General features: G+C 29.3%; 1 protein-coding gene across 7 annotated transcripts in view; it reads left to right on the top strand.

Annotated features, from left to right (window-relative positions):
* LOC119606833 (protein tincar) overlaps positions 1 to 18,417 on the top strand; it is a 37,192-nt gene extending 18,775 nt beyond the window's left edge. For 5 of the 7 annotated variants that reach the window (XM_037960471.1, XM_037960470.1, XM_037960468.1 and 2 more), the window contains 7 exons: positions 4,350 to 4,912; positions 4,981 to 5,096; positions 7,787 to 8,021; positions 10,093 to 11,814; positions 13,184 to 13,631; positions 16,187 to 16,772; positions 16,831 to 17,831. In XM_037960471.1, coding sequence (XP_037816399.1) covers positions 4,489 to 4,912; positions 4,981 to 5,096; positions 7,787 to 8,021; positions 10,093 to 11,814; positions 13,184 to 13,631; positions 16,187 to 16,772; positions 16,831 to 17,664 — 4,365 coding nt within the window. In that variant the 5' untranslated portion in view covers positions 4,350 to 4,488 and the 3' untranslated portion in view covers positions 17,665 to 17,831. Of the gene's footprint in view, positions 1 to 4,349; positions 4,913 to 4,980; positions 5,097 to 7,786; positions 8,030 to 10,092; positions 11,815 to 13,183; positions 13,632 to 16,186; positions 16,773 to 16,830 lie in introns of those variants that run through there. The other 2 variants (XM_037960473.1, XM_037960474.1) reach the window with 2 other exon arrangements.
* The last annotated feature ends 2,467 nt before the right edge of the window (positions 18,418 to 20,884 follow it).

Below are 20,884 nucleotides of genomic sequence, written 5' to 3'. Positions count from 1 at the left end.
CGAAAAAGTACCGAAAAGTCCCTTTATTATTAATTTCATGTTTCGATTTCAATATAAAACTCAAACTCAAAAAAACTCAAAAGTACCAGATGAAGAATGAAAAAGTACCAAAAAATATCACTTGGTACCGGGGTTCCAAATAACACCTCATTAGCATATTTAGTGTTTCTAAATCTAAAAATTTTATCTAAATTGGATCATTGTGATTGAATAAAATCAAATTTCCCGTTTTTACCCCTTTTGGTACTTTTTTCTACCCATTAATGAAATAAATTCTATACGAAAAAGTACCAAAAAGTCCTCTTTTATAGATTCTCATTTACTCCGGGCTCTACATGCTTAATTTCGTGCTTCTAGGTTTAATTTTAAAGAAAACTCAAAAAAATACCTGTGTAGAACGAAAAAGTACCGAAAAGTCCCTTTATTATTAATTTCATGTTTCGATTTCAATATAAAACTCAAACTCAAAAAAAACTCAAAAGTACCAGATGAAGAATGAAAAAGTACCAAAAAATATCACTTGGTACCGGGGTTCCAAATAACACCTCATTAGCATATTTAGTGTTTCTAAATCTAAAAATTTTATCTAAATTGGATCATTGTGATTGAATAAAATCAAATTTCCCGTTTTTACCCCTTTTGGTACTTTTTTCTACCCATTAATGAAATAAATTCTATTCCAAAATGTTGCAACATCGTAGTGGGAGCCCGTTATTATGTATTTATATGTATAAGTTAATAAACCAAAATCAATGTTTTATGAAAAAAGTACCAAAAATAGGTACAATTTTCACCCCTTAAACATCCGAATAACCAAAAAGTACTAAATTTATATTTTTATTTTTTCGCCAAGTTATGAAGGAGTCAAAAATATTGTTTGAATATTCACTGGTTTAAAAGATACATGGGGTGCAAAAAAAAGTACCAAAATACAGTTTTTACCCGTTTATTCCCTAAAGGGGCCGAAATTGAAAAAGTACCAGACACCTGTCCGCTTATTATTTAAATGAACGACGATAAGCTTTAAACAAATTACCCTTTTTTACCCCCTAAACAATTTTTGTATCTTTTCTAGTTTAGGAGATATGAGGTTACCGAATTTACCCGTTTTTACCCTTTTTACCCCCTAAACATTCGAATTTCCAAAAATCCCGTCTTAGCGGATCTATTTGGTGGGAGACCAACCCCCTGTCCAAATTTCAGCTCTTTAGCTTTAACCGTTTAGGCTGTGCGATGATGAATCAGTCAGTCAGTCAGTCAGTCAGTCAGTAACGTTAGAATTTTATATATATATAGATTATTAAAATTCCAATTTCTACGAATGAACGAAAAGAACAGTTGAGAAAATTTAACGAATAATCTGACACATGATCAGTAATTCTGAGATTGTAAATATATCTAATGATACGATTGAAAATTAATTTAATACGATTAAAATGCATTATAGATGTACCACTGTAAATATCCAGGCAGTAACGAATATGGGGCATAAGTAAAGCATGAGCTATTTGTTTTTTCACACTAATTGGTAGGTAACAATTTAACGAATACAGTAATCTCAATACTTGGCAAATTTTCAAACTTACATTAGATATATGCTTGTCAAAAGTCAACGTTTTATCAAGTGTTAACCCAAGGCAAGTTATTGAGTCAACAAACGATATACTCTCACCACCTAGCACAATATTTATGGAGTCTATAGCGCTATTGTTTATTGTGAAAGTTATAGCTTTTGTTTTTGATGGATTGAATTTTAATCTATTATTAAACGCCCATTCGGAAACTTTAGACAACGTATAATTTATAGTATTTTCATGGCAATCGAGAAACTGTATTTCGGAAGAAAAAAAAAAAAACTTTTACAAAGAGAATTACCGATGAATTCTTCAAAATCATTAATATAAATTAAAAAGAGCAAGGGACCCAGGACGGTACCTTGAGGCACGCCACTTAGACAATCAGATATTGTAGATTGTATTAAACCATTACCAACATATTGTTTACGATTACTAATGTACGAGAATAATAGTTTACAAGAGGAATTGGAAAATTCAAATTTAGAAATCAGTTTACTAATTAACACACAATAGTTGACCGTGTCAAAAGCTTTACTTAAATCTAACGATACCATAGTAGAAAATCTATTGGAGTTGCAATTTTGACGAACATTTTCCGTAAGGTTTAATAACAAAGAAGCGGTACTGCCTCCGGATATAAATCCAAATTGAGCACTACTAAGCAAGTTCTTTGAGTGAATATGTTCCAACATTTGATCTTTTAAAATAATTTCTAATGTTTTGGATAAACTACTCAAAATACTTATAGGTCTATAATTATCAAGACAAACACTACTTCCCTTCATCTTTATAGGTAATATTCTAGATATTTTCCAAACACTAGGAAAGCTAGAGCTAATAATTATATTGTTAAATATATAGAGAAGATAGTTTTCAACATGTGGATAAATAGCCTTAATAAATTTATGTGGTAGCCCATCAAAACTAATAGAATTAGATTTAATTCTCAAAATTGCATAAAAAAGTTCATTCTTGTCAATACATCTGAATTGAAACCCTAAATGTGACGAGCCAGCAAAATCCGGCAGAGGATCATTAGAATAAGTTTGGGATGAAGTGAAATATTCATTAAAAGTCTCCGGGTCATGTTTATCAAACGGATTACTGTAGACATGATTTTGATTTAAAACTCTCCACACATCTTTATTACTACAACGATCGAACCTAGATTTCCAATAAAGTATTTTATGTTTTCTTAAAAGACTTTTAACCTTGTTCCGATACTTGCAATATATTACCCAATTAGACTGACTCATATTCTCTTTGTAAGCTTTAAACGCCAAATTCCTCATGTTCCTCGCTTTTCTCACATCAAAAAATTTACAAAAATTAACATTATTATGAACTGTTCGACGTTCTTTCCTAATTGGGACCGTTTCATGTAAGGAATTAAGAAGTTGGTATATTAACTTGTTCATCAACATTATTTGTATAAAAGATTCTATTCCAATATTCACTCGAAATGATATCATGAACTCTACTCCAGTCGATATTATTATAATCTTTAAATTCCTTTACGTAATCACCAATCGACAGCGGAACATCAAGACAATAATAAATAAATGAGTGATGTGAAAGAGATGGTACTAAAAATTGACCAGAATGTTTTATAAAATTGGTATCACTTATTAAAGCAAAATCTATTAAGGATGTCGAACAATGCTGAAGGTATAAAATTATGTTAATTTAAATTTAATTTATGTTAAATTAAAATTTAATATGAAAATTAATGAAAACTTAAATTTAAAACAAAAAAATGTGTTTTGAAGTTCCGTAATTAATACAAATCAGTAAATAGAAAATTTTAATGTTTATTTTTATAAAAATTGTATTATTTTTTTGCATCAGCTGTTTACACATTTTAATTTTTTGCTCAAGTTTAAACCACCTCCATTGGGCGCATAAACTTGCAAACAAAATTAACTAAAGCTACGTTCACACCTATCAAATGTTTGACGAAAATGACGTGACCCCTAAAAAATCTACATTTTGATTTCCTTAAAATATATATTTATTTGCACAAACATAATATATCTTTGGCGACATCAGTTTAGAACGTCTTTATTATTTGTTTCGACAATATTTGCAATTACAAAAATCATGCAGAATCAAAAAAAAAAAAAATTACAAAAATTAGTGGTTACGTCTTTTTCATCAAATGTTTGATAGGTCTGAACGTAGCTTAATTGAGTACTCAAAAACAACTTTCGAGGATTAATTTTAATTTAATCGCTTATCTTTCACCTAAAGATTGACCTTTAGTGTATTAAAAAGTTTTCCTTTGTACATTTTTATTCTATTTAATTATTATCATTTACGTTTCTTTTTGATATATTAATTTGAACTAAAATTTAATAAAAATAGGAAAAAAATTAGAAAGTAATGAATTTTGTTTCTGTAAATATTTTTATTTAGCAATGAGAAACATAAAGTTGAGCCTAAATAGTGACTAGTTAGATCATGTATCCAAAATAAAACTCAAATTTGCTGACAAGGTTGTTGAGTAAATTTTTAGAGGTGGTCTTGGATTTTTGCTCTTATCTACATTATTTATGGACTGATTTTGCTGATTTTAAATAGGAAAATTATATTGTAGAAATTTCAAACGGAATGACAATCTTATAAATATATACCCTTCTCACGAAGGTGAACGGTATAAAAATTTGTATTAAGAAAATCCGAGTTTTATGTTCATATAAGCCTATTACATAAATAGTACATACATATACGGTTAAATATTTAAATTTTTAATAAACTATGTTTCTTGTGCAGATTTTACAATTCACAAAATTATGTATGTGTATGTCACAATGGAAGCTACTAGTAAATTGTATGCCGTTATGAAAATGCGATTCAAATAAAATAAAACAAAAATTATAATAAACATATCATTTAAACGAATAATAAGGACATGTCTATTACGGGATCATTGTTAACATACGAAAATAATAACCACATTGTAAATAAATCAAAAAAACGAAGCTCAACTTATTATTCTTCCAATATCAACACAAGCATCTTATCTAATTCAGCAAACTCTATGGGAAAAGAAACACCATTTAGTTTAAATTCGAGTATTTCGAATGCAGTTTTAAGTGATCCAATTGGCAATCATAAACAACACCATTCACATCCTAATTTTCAAAGCCATCGTTTGCCAGCCAAGTATATGAATTCGAAAAGAAAGCATGCTAAATATAGTAGTATGTATTCGCAGATATATCCAGATCATAACAATTATTTACATTTAAATTCCTTATGGTCAATATGGTATGGAGTATTGCTTACTTTATTCCAAGGATATTTAGCAGTTCATGGTGCTTATAGATTTTTGGGTAAAACTAATAACTAACTTATTACAAGAATACACGTTAAACTTTATAAAATTTATAATTTTTTGCAGGTTGTTCCCTAATCCCATGGACAATTGAGCCAGTAGCGGAGCTGAATTTACAAATTATTCTTTCTGGCTTGGTTTTCGTATTACTACCATTCTTCTTTACCTCAGCCGTTTTTAAAGTAAGTTTGATATGAGAATTGAATATACTTATTGATATTTCATTGAGAATACGTACATGAAAGTACTCAACATGCAAGTTGCATGTTGATCACATACTTTGTGATCAAAAATTATGAGTAAATAGTTGTGTTACTTGTTTCATATTCTAGTTAATATTTTTTTTGTTATTTTTAAAAATTGATTTTCTAACCGATCTTCTGTTAGCTATTAAACCAATACTAACCTAAAATGCATAAGCTTTTCAATGATACGATAGTTTATAATTTCATAGCATTATTAAAGAAATATTTCAGTTTAACAGAAATATTTACACAATTTTACGTCAAAAATTAACATGCTGTCGTGCTTTCTTTGTAAATAACATATTTAATGTTGTTGTTTATATTACTGAACTATCCCAGCAAAATCTTTACTTACACTTTAAGTAGGCAAGTAATATTGGAGCAAAGTGTAAGTACTTCCTTTTTGGGTGAATAAATAGTATTTATTAAATACTAATTTTTGTTCGAAGATGACCAAAAAATAACTGGTTACAAATGTGCTTACCCGGACATGTAATCGGCTTTACAGTTATTTTCTGTGTATTTTGGTTTATTCTCCTACTCATCGATATTAATAAGTTATTTTGGAATGGTTTTTACCAAAATTTAAAAATATGTACACAGAATTTATATTTTTTCAAACATAATCTAGAAGCCTTGACTTAAAATACAGCGATTCAAACCCAAAATCCGACATAATTTTCAATTATTTTAAATTAAACAAAAAATATACATTAAAGAAGATACATAAACATTTTAAAGTCAGAGGCAAAATCGGACAAACAATTTATGTCATGAACGCAGAGTCAGTTGCCCACGAAATCGTTTACCCACGATTTTACTTATATTTGGTACATATTTCATCCTATTCGAATAAGTTGCGCTATTCGAATAGGATGAAACCCATGTTCGATTTTGGGTTTGAATCACTGTACTTGAAATTTATTTTTATTTTTCTATTTGTTAAAAAAAATGTTTGAAATTTTTTTTGCAAAATTTTGTATTTCTTTATGATTTTTAGATTAAAATCGATGAAATGTGCACGTATTTGGCGGCATTTTATATAGATGCTTAACTATGTTGGCTGATGTTTTCTAGTTTTTCATTTTGTTTTTCTACATTTCAATTTATATTTTTTTATTATACAAAATTCGCTAATAAAGGATTACTATCTACTACCCAGCAAAAAATAATTGATGTCATACTTTACAAACGACACCTTAATCACATCTAAAAATGCGATTGCATACTTTTCGCTTTTATAAACCAAACATATCCTTACAAATGAAAACACAGTTAAAAATGGGGAAAGAGATGTAGAAAAGTCACTACAAACAACATATTCGAAGCACATACTTCAAATTTTGATGAAAATCCAATGAAATTTACATAAGTGTTTCATTGAAAGAATGTGGTTTATTTTTTACATACAAATATCGGATTTCTAAAGCTTCTAAAGATAAGATTAGATGTAGTTCAAAGTTGTCAAAAATGAACAACTTCCCTCCAATGACACGCTAATGTAAAATTCATAGGTTTTTCACTTGAATTTGAAGCACTTCGGGTTACTAGTTGTTATAAAAATTCTACATCTTTTTTCACACTTTTTTTGCTGGGTAAATATGGAAACATATGAGTAGATAATGAACTTTTTTTTGCAATTTTTCATGAATATCGTAGAAAAAAAGTATAAATTCAAAAAATTTCCGCCATGTACAAGTTCATACATTTTATGAACTTTTAATATTCTGAATAAAAATGGTTTGGGAAAAAAAGTCGATTCATAAAATATATTACAAAATTCATTCAAGTTATGTATTATTTTTTCTGTGTATGTTAAAATTTAAAAATGTTAAATTTTTCCGAAATCTTAAAAATTTTCGATATTTTTGAAGTTGAAATTTATGATACGTCATTCAAAATGCCTATCAAACCCCTTCCACATGTTATCAATATTTCATATCATTCATTTGCGGGAAATATGAAAAAACGTAAAAAAGGACCTTTGTGTTTATTAGCATCAGAAGATAATTCTTTATACAAATTTACAAATCTCAGCTGTAAAATAATTTATTTAAAACCTTTACGCATACACTCTTTTATATATAAATAACAAATTAAAAGTAGAAAAACCTTTTAAGTCAAAATGATAATTTTTGAGATACAACACTCTGGCTGTAAACGAAAAGTTTTTCATTCAATCTATTACAAATTGAATTAAAGAAAAGTATCGTAAGTTAATTTGGAGTAGATTTGAATTAAAGAAAAGTTGAATAATACAAAGCTGAATGTAATTCAAACATGAATGAATTCAGTATGCTAATGAAATCAAATAAACGGAAAGCCTTTGAATTAATTCCAGAGAATTAAAAAAATAATTGAACGATTAAACTTTCTAACTCTGAATTAAGATTTTAGTGAATTAAGCTCAAATTGAACTAAATAATTCGAAGCTTTGATTAAAGTTCTAATCCGATTTTTATAAAAAATCTACATAAAAAATGCGAAAACATGATTTTTGCAGAACTTAAAATTGGCACTTTTTTATTTTTGGCACAGATTTGTATGTTAATTAATGTATAATCAAATAATAATATTTTAAAAGATGATATGTTTATATTTATTAATGTTTATGTTATTTTTTTTAGGTTGGTAACTTGGCAAATGATGGAATTAAATTAGGAAGCGCTGCAAAAGACCGCCATTGCTCAATGACACCTCACGATGGTTTAGAAGAAGAATCGGGCGGTGGTACTTTGCGAACTTTATGGACACATGGTGGGCCCACTGCTGCCTTTATACATATTTTAATAGCCATGTGTTTACTTTTGCCACGATTACTCTTGGAAGGACGTGTAATTGAAAATGGTCTACTACCAAGAGGTTCATAAGTATTTATAACTGCTTCCTATTATTTATATTATTATTATACCCTAATATTGTGAGGAGGGGTGAATTATTATGCGTATGTTCGCAATAATTTTCTATGTCAATTTTTAGTGTATCAAGAGCGGAGCCTATTATTTATACTGTAGTATAACAAATTTTATATTAATGGTTAAAACCGGTTTAATCGGTTTCGATTTTAACCATAATTTCCAAATAAATTCCAAAATTGAAGCCACGTAAAATTTCATGAAAATTTTTTAAAATTCAATGAAATTGGAGTTTTGATATACAATTTTAATATTTTTTAAAATTGGGAAGACAAATCCGAAATCCAGGAGATTAGTTGTTAAAAATATCCATCAAGTTCTAGCTGTTCAACTTCTCCAGATCTCCTGTATTTTTTCCTAAGATATACATATTTTAACATTTTAAATTTTAAATTTGATATCAAAATTCCATCAGCGAAAGATTTTAACCGCCATATATCTCAGAAGCCAACCTCCCACACTATCCCAAAATTAAAGCCAAGTAAAATTTCATAAATAGGATTTTATACTGTAGTATAACAAATTTTATTTTAATTTAGTACTTTACTATTATTTAAATCATAGTTGTTAATATTACGAATTAATTTTTTGTGTAAACTTTTCAAATGTAAATTTTAATATTTTTGAAAATTTTAATTTCTTGGGAAGAAAAATCCAAAATCCAGCAGATTGGTTGTTAAAAATATCCATTAAGTTAAAGTTGCCCATCTTATCCAGGTCTCCTGGATTTTTATTTACTTATTTTTTATTTAACAGTATTCAATAATCTAGCCTATATGCCATAAGCGATTACAAATTTCTACTTAACAATGATTCTTTCAAAACAAAATAATATAATTTTAAAAAATTCTAAGAACTAATTTATTATAAAAGATAAACTATATAAAATAACTATAGGACAATTAAATTGCACTGCATTGATCATAAATAAATGCCTACATAAATTTTTCTTCCTACTCGCTCGTTATCTAGAAACAGCCCATAAATGTTTAAAAATATTAAAATTATGTTTAAAATAATAATGTTTAAAAACATTAAAATATATTAGAAAGATTGGTTGTTTAAAATTCACATGAATTTTCAGCCTCCCATCATCTCCAGATCTCCATCTTCTCCCGGTCACCTGGATTTCTGATTTATCTTCCCAAGAAATTAAATTTTTAAAAATATTAAAATTTGATATCAAAACTCCATCCTCGAAATATTTTAACAAGCAAATATATTAAAAAGGATTGGTTGTTTAAAAATCACATGAAGATCTCCAGGATTTCGGACTTTTCTTTCAAGAAATTAATTTTATAAAAATTTTCAAAAATATGTATTAAAATTTGATATCGAAACTACATCCTGGAAAGATTTTTACCACCAAATATCTTAAAAAGACGGGTTGTTAAAAAGTTCAATGCGCCCATCTTTTCCAGGTAACCTAAATTTCAAAACTCCAACCTCGAAAGTTTTTAACCACCAAAGTTTTGGACTTTAAAAATTACCAGGATTCAGATTCATCCGTGAAAAATTTTAGATTTTTAAGATTAAACAATAGGATAATTTTCATAAAACTTAAGGCGTGACTTTAATTTTGGGATTGTGTAGGAGGTTGGCTACCGCTTTCGTCGATAGTGATTTAAAAATACAGGGCGGTTACTATGTTACTCGATTCGAAAGAAAAAGTTTTCGAAATTGTATAGTAAACACATTGTGTTTCGAAAACTTTTTCTTTCCAATCGCAATACGGAGTAACAACCCGGGCCTATTTATATACTTTACATCGTAGACACTTAACATCTAACAAATATTCACATCTAACAAATATTTGACAAAAAAGACGTAACCACTATTATTTATAAAAGTTTTTAGTTCTTACATTTTTTTATAACTAATGTTTATGGCAATTTTATAGGGGTCACGTCATTTTTATTAAATATTTGATAGATGTGAACTTAGCTTTAGTTGAATAAAATTATAAAAACATTATATTTTTACTTGTATTCAATTAAGAATTTTAAATTTATTTACAGAAACAATTTGGCAAACTGAACTGGATTTTATGTCAGTAAATCGTCGCAATTTAGTAGTTTTATCTATAAAAGCTTCACCCTATCAAAACAATACACTCCTCGAACAAGAAGATGAAGATTACTTCAATGACACTATATTTACTGTTTATTCGAAAAATGGCAAAGATAGTTATAGACAAGAAAATAAAAACGTTCTTATGGAATCTGGAAAAATAAAATATTTCGAAATTCCCGATTTAGTTGATTCAAAAAATGTTATAACGGAATATACACCAACAACAGTACCAACCGTTTCTCCTACTTATCGGCCGACTGTAACATATGAAGATGTTACTACAAATGCATCAATTGTGGTAACTTCTACCGAAGTAACTGAAAGAAACGTTGCGTCAACAAATACATATCTTGACGTTGCAACAATCATTGCAAACTCTGTTAGTCCTAATTATAGCGAGTTTAATTTGTTCACTTCATCAACCCCAAAACATATTTCATATCATATACCACATCATCAACAACATCAAAGTCAAAATAGTCATTATGGTAAATCGACTCGTAAACATCACAGACAAAGAAAAATTTCTACGTCTTTGGGACAACGTAAAACTCATCAACAACATTCTCAGCATCGTGTTGCTATGAAATCTTCTAGGCGAGTGAAAGATATGCGTTATTCAAATAATGATAAATACGGAGAATCTGTAGAATTTAATAATCTCGATGAATTTAATGTTTCATATTCGAGTGAAGATAATGGTGGCAACATATATGAGCATAGACCCTCTTTATATGAAGAATCTGATTATGGCCGTGCTAGAGTTGCCAGTTATCCAAAATCGTCAACTGCAATTAGCACAACTACTCGGGACAGTAATATTCATATTGTCAAACCAGAAAAGCTGCCTGAAATTATACCATCGACTCCATTATCAAGTAATTCTAAAATTATTGAAATTAAAACAAAATCAAACAAAAAATTTAAAAGAGATATTCCTTTAACCGTGGAAAATCAGGTAGAAATTGAACCAGAGTATTTAGTTGGCGATTTATCATTGAATGATTCAAACGAATATATAGCAGAAATAACCCCGTTTGAATCTTCCACTACTTCTGGCATTCAATCACCTAATTCCGACGATAGTATTGTACGTCTCGATGGATTTGCTGGTATGTTGCAGTTGTTTCTGGGCGTTGAAAAACCTATAGATGTCAATGTATTTATCCATCCACCAAGTGCTGAGTTTATTAATCTATTGTTCGCCCTTTTGGTTTGGTGCGTTCGTTATCCCGCGGTATTTTGGACTACAGCCAAATCATTCGCTACCATATTTAGCGTGCAAATGATTGCATCAGCGTTAGATATTGTATTTAGTTTCGTTGGAATATCGAATCTTTTTAAGCTACAAATTTACAGCCAAGGTCAGCCGATACAAAATGCCGGCTTAATCCTTAATGCCAGTGTTACACTTGCCTTATTTTTGCTCTCCGTCATATTAATACTATCTTCATCGATGATTTTGTATTTGCACGGGCATGGACGTTTATCAGCTAAAATGCGTGATAGATCTATAATATCATTGAAGTCCAATGAATCTTGGATTTATTTTTCCCATTGTGCCTCGCTGTGTTACGTTTTGGCATTATCAGTAGTTAAAGCACCATTATTAAATGATTTAAATGCAATATATCGATACAATTTGCACTGCCCTACTTTCATGGCAGGTAAGTAAAAGTTATACATACATACATCATAAGTAAAAGTTATACATACATCATGTCATAATAAAAAAGGTGACTGCGATAAACAGAGATGGGGGTAGAGCACTAATTTTTAACTATCACTAATAATTAGTGGTAGTTCAAAATTATTCACTACTTTTATTTAAGTTTAGTGATGAATTGAAAAATATAAGCCTCACTCAGTAATAGTGATAGTGATATTTAAAATTGTTAACTGAAAATATTTGAAAAATAGTTAAAATATTTGTTTTTACAGCCTAGTGAAATAATTTTTTCTACACTAAATTATTAGTTCAAAAATATTCCTATACTATTTTTTTTTCAAACGGAGAAATGTTTCACTTAATTGAAAGTTTAAGTTAATAGGTCAATCTAGTTTTAAGTCAACCAAAAACTCATTGGACGAATATTATTAATGAATAAAACTTTCATCATTTAGAAAATTTCCATGCTATTGACCCAAGTTCCCATTCCACACCATTTATTATATTTATCTTTAAAATGCTTAAATACATATACATATGTATGTATCGGTTGGTTTTGCCCAACTATACATTCCTTTGGTTTCGCTAAAATCTGACAACTTTTGTTTTTGTCCCGTGTTTTTTCAAAATTGAAATTTATTCGTAATTCAGCTCTGGGTGGATAAAGACCTACGTGCGTCATTGCCATTATCGTTTAAGGGTAATTCTTTCGCTGTCTTCGAGAGTCACTCTTGCATTGGTTTAATGTGTGGCGTCGCATAACTGTACCGCGTTACGGTTCTTCGAAGTTTCATGCGTTAACCATATGCATTTTTTTTGATAACCTAAAAATTTCTTTGATACATGGTGGAGTACCAAACAAAACTCGTTTAAGATTTTGGTGGAGACCAGTAAACTCAGGAGCGGAGTTCGGGAGTTCCAGCTTCCTCGGATTGGCAGTTCTTGGACGAGGCTCTTTTAGGCGAAAGTCGTAATTGGTGATGGCGTTATGAATATATCAAGGCCAAATAATCCCTCCTTAGTGGTATCATAATGTCAAGGGGGCAACTTTAAATTAAAACAAACAAACAAAATTGAAATTGCCCAAAATCAAACTTAGTACCAATTATAGGATTGATTAGCAGCCGAAGTAAAGCCTATTGCCAAAGATGAATTTTATTTTTACCATTTTATTACTTTGAGTGTGTTTGACGGTCGCGTTATTTTATTGCTGAAACGTTTAAATAAAATATTTTGCGTGAACTCGCCTTCCAGCAACATTTCTATTTATAATGTAACAAATTATTTTTCTTATATCTTTTAAGATTATTATTTGCAATTTAAATTGACATATTTGCTAACTATTTACATTTGTTTTATGTTTTTAGCCCTTGTAAGCGTAATGCATATATTTCTATGGATTATAATTTGGCTGGGTTTGACTGTAAAACGTAAATGGAGTTTTAAATTGCCGCCTTTGGATGCATACGCAATAATAGGGAAAGCTACTACACAACCTTTACTCATGCACAATAGAGGAAGTCTAACAAATACCACAACAGCTAGCTTAAATAATTCCACCACTATTGGCGTTAGTAGTTCCTCAGCAAGTGATAATATGGAACTCAAAATAAACAGTGAAAATTCCGGAAATCTAATCAGTAATGCATCGAGCTCTGATGTACTAAATGATGCACATCCAGATGACATATATTGGCCTAAAATAACACCAAGTTCTCCGAAATTAAAAGTCACATTCAATGAAGTTACGAGTACGTCTGAAGATGATCATCATCATCAACAAAGTGGTGAACATGAACAAAACGATGGCAAGCGGTAAAAAATCGTTTTTTAGCTCAGCCATAAACCAATTTGAAATTGAAATTTTAAACGTAAAAATGTAGTAATTAGTACAATTCAATATTTTAACCTACATACATTCATAACCACAGTAACGAAATCTTTGTTTTCTAAAGCTTGATGTTTATAATTTTTTTGTGTTAACACCATTAAATCTAACCAAAATTTAATTTTACGTTAGATAAATTTTAATTGATATTTTTATGCGTTAAGTTTTGCACGTATTGTTTCATTAGTTTTTATAAGAATTTTGTTCATATAACACCTCTCTAATTTTGGCACCTGTTGTTTTTTGTATGGAAATAAATTTTATTTTATATACTTTCTAATCAAAATTTGTAAAGCTCTGACAAAAGGACCTTAAACGAATTAAGTAATTGATTACAAAAGCACACCATTTGTTGTTGAGAAACTATTTTGTTCCGCTTGTCGCCTGTTTTAAAAATATTATTTGTATATGTATTTTATAGAAACATTTAATTAAAAATGTCATCTATTTTTATTAAAGATTTCTTTTCCGAAAACAAATGTTTGATTTCTCCAATGAAACAAATTTAAAAAACGGAATCTTCAAATAAATAATAAACTGATAATACTATGCGACAAAAAGAAATACCTGGGAAGTGACACTATTTTTCTGAAAGGTGGATCCGAACACAATAAGAATCTGTTTTTGAAATTTGCCAAACACCTCCATAATCTTGAGATAGGGGTAATAAACGGATTTTCATACCTTTAAGCACTTATAGGTATTTAACTTAGTTGAATCTAAACCGATTTTAAGTTTCTCAAAGGACTTAGAAAGCAAAAGCTGTGACCTTTATAATGACTGCTTAAGTATCCTGGAAAAATATGTGTGCATTTCATCGGCAAACAAATTTTTGATTTCGCATCATTTTCGAAGTTTGGAGATGTTTTTAGAAATTATTTTATATGTATAAGAACTTTACTATTTATTAATGTATTAAAAACTATGTCTGTTCATGAATAAAACACAACTTTGTGTTTAAAAATCCGTTAAAAATTGACGACGTTATTGATCTTTTCTTTAATTGTTGTGTAATTTTTCAAATAAGTCCGTATTGTTTAAAGAATAAGCAATATTACTAAGGATTACAGCAAACTCATTTATACCGATTTTTGTATTGATAGGACCTTATTTGACTCATGTCCCCATGCAAATCTTCCTTCAGCAAATGACTTTAATACGATAATTCTCTACTTTTGTATAAACCTTAATTCTTCCACCAAATTTTATGAAGATCGTCCAATATTTAACCCAATTTCCCATATAAAGCATTTTTCAGAAAATCAGTTTTTTAACAAATTTTTATTAAGAAAAAGATCAATAACATCGTCAATTGTTAACGGATTTTTAAAAACAAAACTAAAATCAAAAACATATGTTTGCCTATGAAATGCACACATATTTCTCCAGGTTACTTAAACATCATATGAGTATGTCATTTCAAAGGCCTCTGTTTCTTCTTACTAAATCCGTTGAGAAACTTAAAATCAGTTTAGATTCTAAGTTAAATGTACTCAAACCTAGTTTTATGCGATTAAATTGTTCGCTAAAAAGCGCATCATTCAAATTCGCACAAAGCAATACACTAGCTCCATACAAAATCCACTAATTGGGTTTTAAATAAAAAGCGCATATTTTCAAATTATTATCCCTAATTATCCCTAAAAACATAATATTCCTTCATGTACAAAGGATTTGAACGATACTTTATATATCCGAACTGGAATTGGTAAAAAAACTGTAGTTGTACTTTGTTGAGCTCTTTTTTGCAAGTATACGGACCAAGAGTTTCATCAAAATCGTTTTTGTAAAGAAAAATTTTAGAATTTTGAAACCGCACTAATTGAAATTCGAACTAATAAGCGATAACCCGTTTTTCCGGTATTTCAAGATTTTGGAGGTGTTTGGCAAATTTCAAAAATAGATTCTTGTTCTACTCGGATCCACCTTTCCAAAAAATATTGTCACTTCCCAGGTATTTCAATTTTCGTTTATTTTGTCTCACTGTGTAATTATTGTCATGTATAATAATGTACATATTATCTTTATAGTAAAAATCTTATCAAGTCATACATTTCTATTTTTTCAGAAAAGAAATCACAAATTAATAAAATATCAATTACATTGTAAATATTAAAATGTTTGTAATACTACACCGACTATCATTCATTAAGAAAATAACTCCCTAAATACCGTTGAGAAAGTGTAAACTGAAATAAATTTGTAATAAATCAGAATTCAGTATAGTCGAAGTAGCACTTACGAACTTTTTATATATGTATGTACATACATTTACATACATACATACATACATAAATACATATGTAAATATGTATGGATATTTACAGCGTGAATTGAAAACTAAATAAAAAAATTTAAATGAAACCGAATTCTGAGATGTATTACATATTATTTATTAAAAATACAAACTTTATTCAAATTGTTGTCAGTTAAAAATTGCTTTCTTTTTTAACTTATCACTTTAATAAAATATTTTTTATAGCGATTCGACCCGTGGAACCTCGGTATGTTTTACCAGTATTGAGGGGGAAATTGATGATGGAGAATATGCAACATTAAGATCAGGCACAGCAATAATTGTTGGCAAGACTTTAGGCAGCAGTGGTGAAACAGGAAGCAGTATTGTTTTTTCTAAAGCGCATACACCAACTGGAGTTGTTAAATTTTTACATTTGAGTGAATACGAAGAACTGCCACCTCCTCCTCCCAATATGATATCTTCCATGACGATCACTGACCATACAACAACAGTAACTATTAACCCTAATAATTATGATAATTGTCTTGAAGTCAATGAAGATAAGTTGTTTGGCGATGATAACATATCAGAAGAGGGAAAATTATTGGAATGTGTGCGTGATGATAGTGTGACTTACGCTTCTACACGTGATTTAGAACCACCGTTACCGCCACCACCAGATACAGCGATAGTATCTGTCACACACAGTAATAATTTATCAATATTACAAAAAAATACGAAACAAATGCCTGAATCTTCTTTAACTGCAGAGAATTTAATCAGTCCTTTAGCACCAGTAAGGGTTGCTGTACACGCAAATGAAGCACATGTTAGTATAAAATATTTAATGATCATAAACAAGTTACGTCACAATTGTATTTTTTTAGATTGCTTCAAGTTTTACTCCCCGCTGCTTACGACGAGCCGACTCCGGTGTCCCTCAAGAAGCATTAACACCGCGAAGTGACACTGCTTCTTGTGGCACTGAGAGTACAGTATCTCCACCAGAGCGAGCACCATCCGAGTCATCCAGTGGCGTTCACTCAGCTGAAGAACGAGAAATTGAAGTTGTTATAAGACCTAGAGTTGCCTGTAAGCCGCTTTTAAAACAACCACAACCTGTCATCCAAGAAGAACCTTATGGCCGTTGCACGAATATGCGAATGTCCAGTTTTGCAACTGGAAGCAATACAAATAGTGCGACTTTGCCCTTACAGCGTTCCCACACAGACCAAAAAATTGATTATTCTCAACATTGCAGTACAATGCCACTCCCTTTAAATAGTCACAATCATTACCAACAAGCACAAACAGCTGTGTATGCAACTTCGGCCCACAGCATGTTTCAAACTCAAAACGCTGCCACTAATATAAGTTCGTTTAAAATGCCATTATATGCCAATTCAGGAGTTGCTATGTCGGGTTATAAACCACACCAAATGAACAATCGAGTTGAACAAACACGACCACCAATTCCGTCGCCACCACAAGTCACACACACTACCTTGCCAAATGGTACACGTTACTCCAATCCTAATATCTTAAGACGCCATCCCTATGTCAAAGGAGCAGATCCACTATACAGTCATCAAACTTTTTCAAAAATAGGTTATGAAAGTTCTCTGGTAAACTCAACTATACACGAGGATCGAGATTCTGCCAATTATTCAATGATCTCCGACCAGGAAAGTCTCTATGCTACAGCAAATGCTTTACATTAATATTCCACTAATGGTTATTATTTTTTAAATACAGATATTATGTACTTTAAAAAAAATATTTGTATGCTTTTAATATAATACATATTTATATAAAAATATATACATACATACATACAAATGAAATACAACATAATTTATGTATGGATGTATGTATGTATGAGTTTAATTAAATAATCACTCAATAATACTTAAATTACTTATAATAATTACTTCCCTATTATTGCTTGATAATCCAGAGTCCTATACATATTAATGGACTCTTACGCAAATTATTTTACAAAATTATGAGAGTTATCACTACCATGCGAGGTTTCTTGTTTGCCATTGTATTTTTTCCATTTTATGGTAATAGTATATCTGTTTTTATACCATAATGTTATAAAATTCTTAAGACAACCTGAAGAAAACTCGATTAGTAACATAATTCTCCTGTACAGTATGTATAATTTAATACAAATAAAATTAAAGCTAACTATAGATACTTATAAAAACACTAATACATAAATTGTGATTGTAATATTTTCATTAAATCATATCCCCACACTTTTTTTATTATTAAGTAAATTACCATTTTTGGTAATACAAATTTGCGTGGAAAACACAAAGCACAAATCATATTTAACTTTTATTTTCCTTCTTTAATGTTACTTTAAATTTTAATTAGAGTAATACAATATAAATAAAACCCTAAATACATAGTAGATATTCTTTAAGACATATTGCTAACAATATTTAAATAAAGTATGTATAATTCCTGGCTTTTTTTAACATAAGTTAGAATAACTTTTGAAATAGGATTAAGCAGTTAATTTGCATTGCCTTTTTTGAAATTATTTATTATGCATTTATATCTAGTAAATATGATTTTATATACATACATATTATGGTAATACGTATGTATTCTTTATAGCCGAGGGAAAGAAATAAGGGTTTTTGCTGCGGAATTTTAGATAGCAAATTGAAAATTAGCACACAACTTCCCCTTACAATTATTAATAAAGTATTAAATTCATCATAAATATCGAGTGCGCTAAGCGAAATATTATGGAAGTTAAAGTCACAATAATGTGTTTTATACGAATATCTGACTTGTTATGCGTCGTACGCGTTTTAGGTAATGCTATTATAATTTCCATAGAGAATTAAATATCCTACATTTTAGTTAAGGGCTATTTTTGCGTGTCATTAGTTGTTTGCGAGCTATAGTGCATTATTTTTTCATTCCAATGATATTTTCAAATCTTTATATTTTTACAGATTATGTCGCAAAACAATTTATCAAACAAAAATCGACTTTTTTATGCGTAGACGCATAACGTATCATCAAAAACAATATTTTCATAAAGTAAAATAACGCGTCATCACAATTATTTAAGAAATTTCAACAAAGTTATACATATTAAAACAGGCAAATATGGTTTTAACTCAAAGAACAAAGAATACTTTTCTAAAAGTTTTGCAGTCCTAATAATATAGCTTCATAATTATCAGTTTTTCGAGATATCATGACATCAAATTTGAAAACTTGGCTATATTTGAGACGTTATAATTGCGCGACGTCAACTTTATTTCCAAAATCTGTAATGTCATCTGAAAGTCCAATTTAATTGATTTTGGCTTTAAAATAAAGGTTTAACCTCTTTTATATTTTCTTTCATTTTCGAGATTCAAATTCATCATATCATTATACTTATTTCAGTCAATTGTTAATGTTAAAGCCATTTTTGAAGGGGTCCCTTTATCGTGGGTAGATAATATGACCCGATATTGGTTACGTAAACTTCATAAGGTTTGTTTTCTAAACAACATATTTAAGACTGTTTAAACCATATTCCTAGGGCGACTCGTGTGGGAGCTAGGTGAAATCGTGCACCGATATTGCTTATTATCAATTCCAAACAAACCTTATTAATAAAGATTATTTATAGAACATTTCAGCCTTTTAGTTCACCCCGTAAGGAAATTTTTTCATTTTAACCATGATACAACCATATTATTGTTTTATTATGATTTTAACCATAATAAAACAATCTATGGTTGTATCATGATTTTAACTAAAAAATTTCATGGATAAGTCATTTTGTTTCAGAAATTATAAATGTAAAAAATAAAAAAAAACGTGACATGAAAAATACTTCGAAAAATAATATTTTTTTTTCTGGAATTGGCAAAACACTATTTGCACATAAATGTAAAATATTGCTTTTATATCTTCAATAATTTTCATTTTATAACGTTTTTAGCTTCACTTGTAAAACTATGAGAAGTGATGGTACGTTATTTCGCATTTCAGGAAGCAATAATTATATTCTGTTACATCTCATATAACGGCGTCACTCTCTGGCATATAGTGCAATGTCCGTCTGAATATAATTTGAAGAAATTAGTGGACATAATCCACAAAATTAGGAAAACATGTCGATTAAATTTCAATGAAATCATACTACGACTTCAACTAGCTCTAATATAGACAACTAAATATTTAAAGATAAAGTCTGATTTTAATAAAATTTGGTCGAAATATTACTCTAAATATGTGGATTGTGACCACCAATTATTCTTGAATTCTTATCATAAATATGACCTGTGATACTATCTGAAATTATGGATTAACAGACATTGCACTATGGGTCATTGAGCGATTCTGGCATATATATTAACAACTTATAAATATCGTAAAAATTATGACAAATTTATTATCATTAAACGTGTAAGACCCATAATAAGCGAGTTATTCTCTAAAAACAGATTTTTATATATTTTGACCCCCAATATTTCGCACAGCTTACACGATATTTTCCCTTACTAATTATGCTAAGTAGAAGCTATGTGCCAATTTTAAAAATTCTCCAGATTGTCCATTTTTTGACTATTTTCCTGGTTTATTAGTTTATAAAAAGAAATTATGAAGTACATATACTCGTATTAATAAAAGAGTTTGTATTATTATATAAAAAAATGTTAAATAACAAGATTGGCTACCATTACCACTAAGCTATCGTTTGGGAAAACCCGCTACTATTACCACTAAGCTATAGTTACTGCAAAGTAGTTTTAGTGATTAACGTTTGCGAAACCCCGCTTTTTTTCCTGTCCGTATGTTTTTTGAAAACAAATAAACTCCCGCTCACTTAAATAGGTTCACTGTTTTGTTTATATTCAAATAAATGTTTTGCAAAAAATAATGGACTAATTGGTTATAATAAAATTTTAGTTAATA

Source organism: Lucilia sericata, unplaced genomic scaffold (assembly GCF_015586225.1).
Source record: "Lucilia sericata isolate MDLA Ls3-8-SP2 unplaced genomic scaffold, ASM1558622v1 Contig000627F_arrow, whole genome shotgun sequence".
Lineage (NCBI taxonomy): Eukaryota > Metazoa > Arthropoda > Insecta > Diptera > Calliphoridae > Lucilia > Lucilia sericata.
Note: the sequence above shows the minus strand (reverse complement) of the source record. Positions and strands in the feature narration are given on the sequence as shown.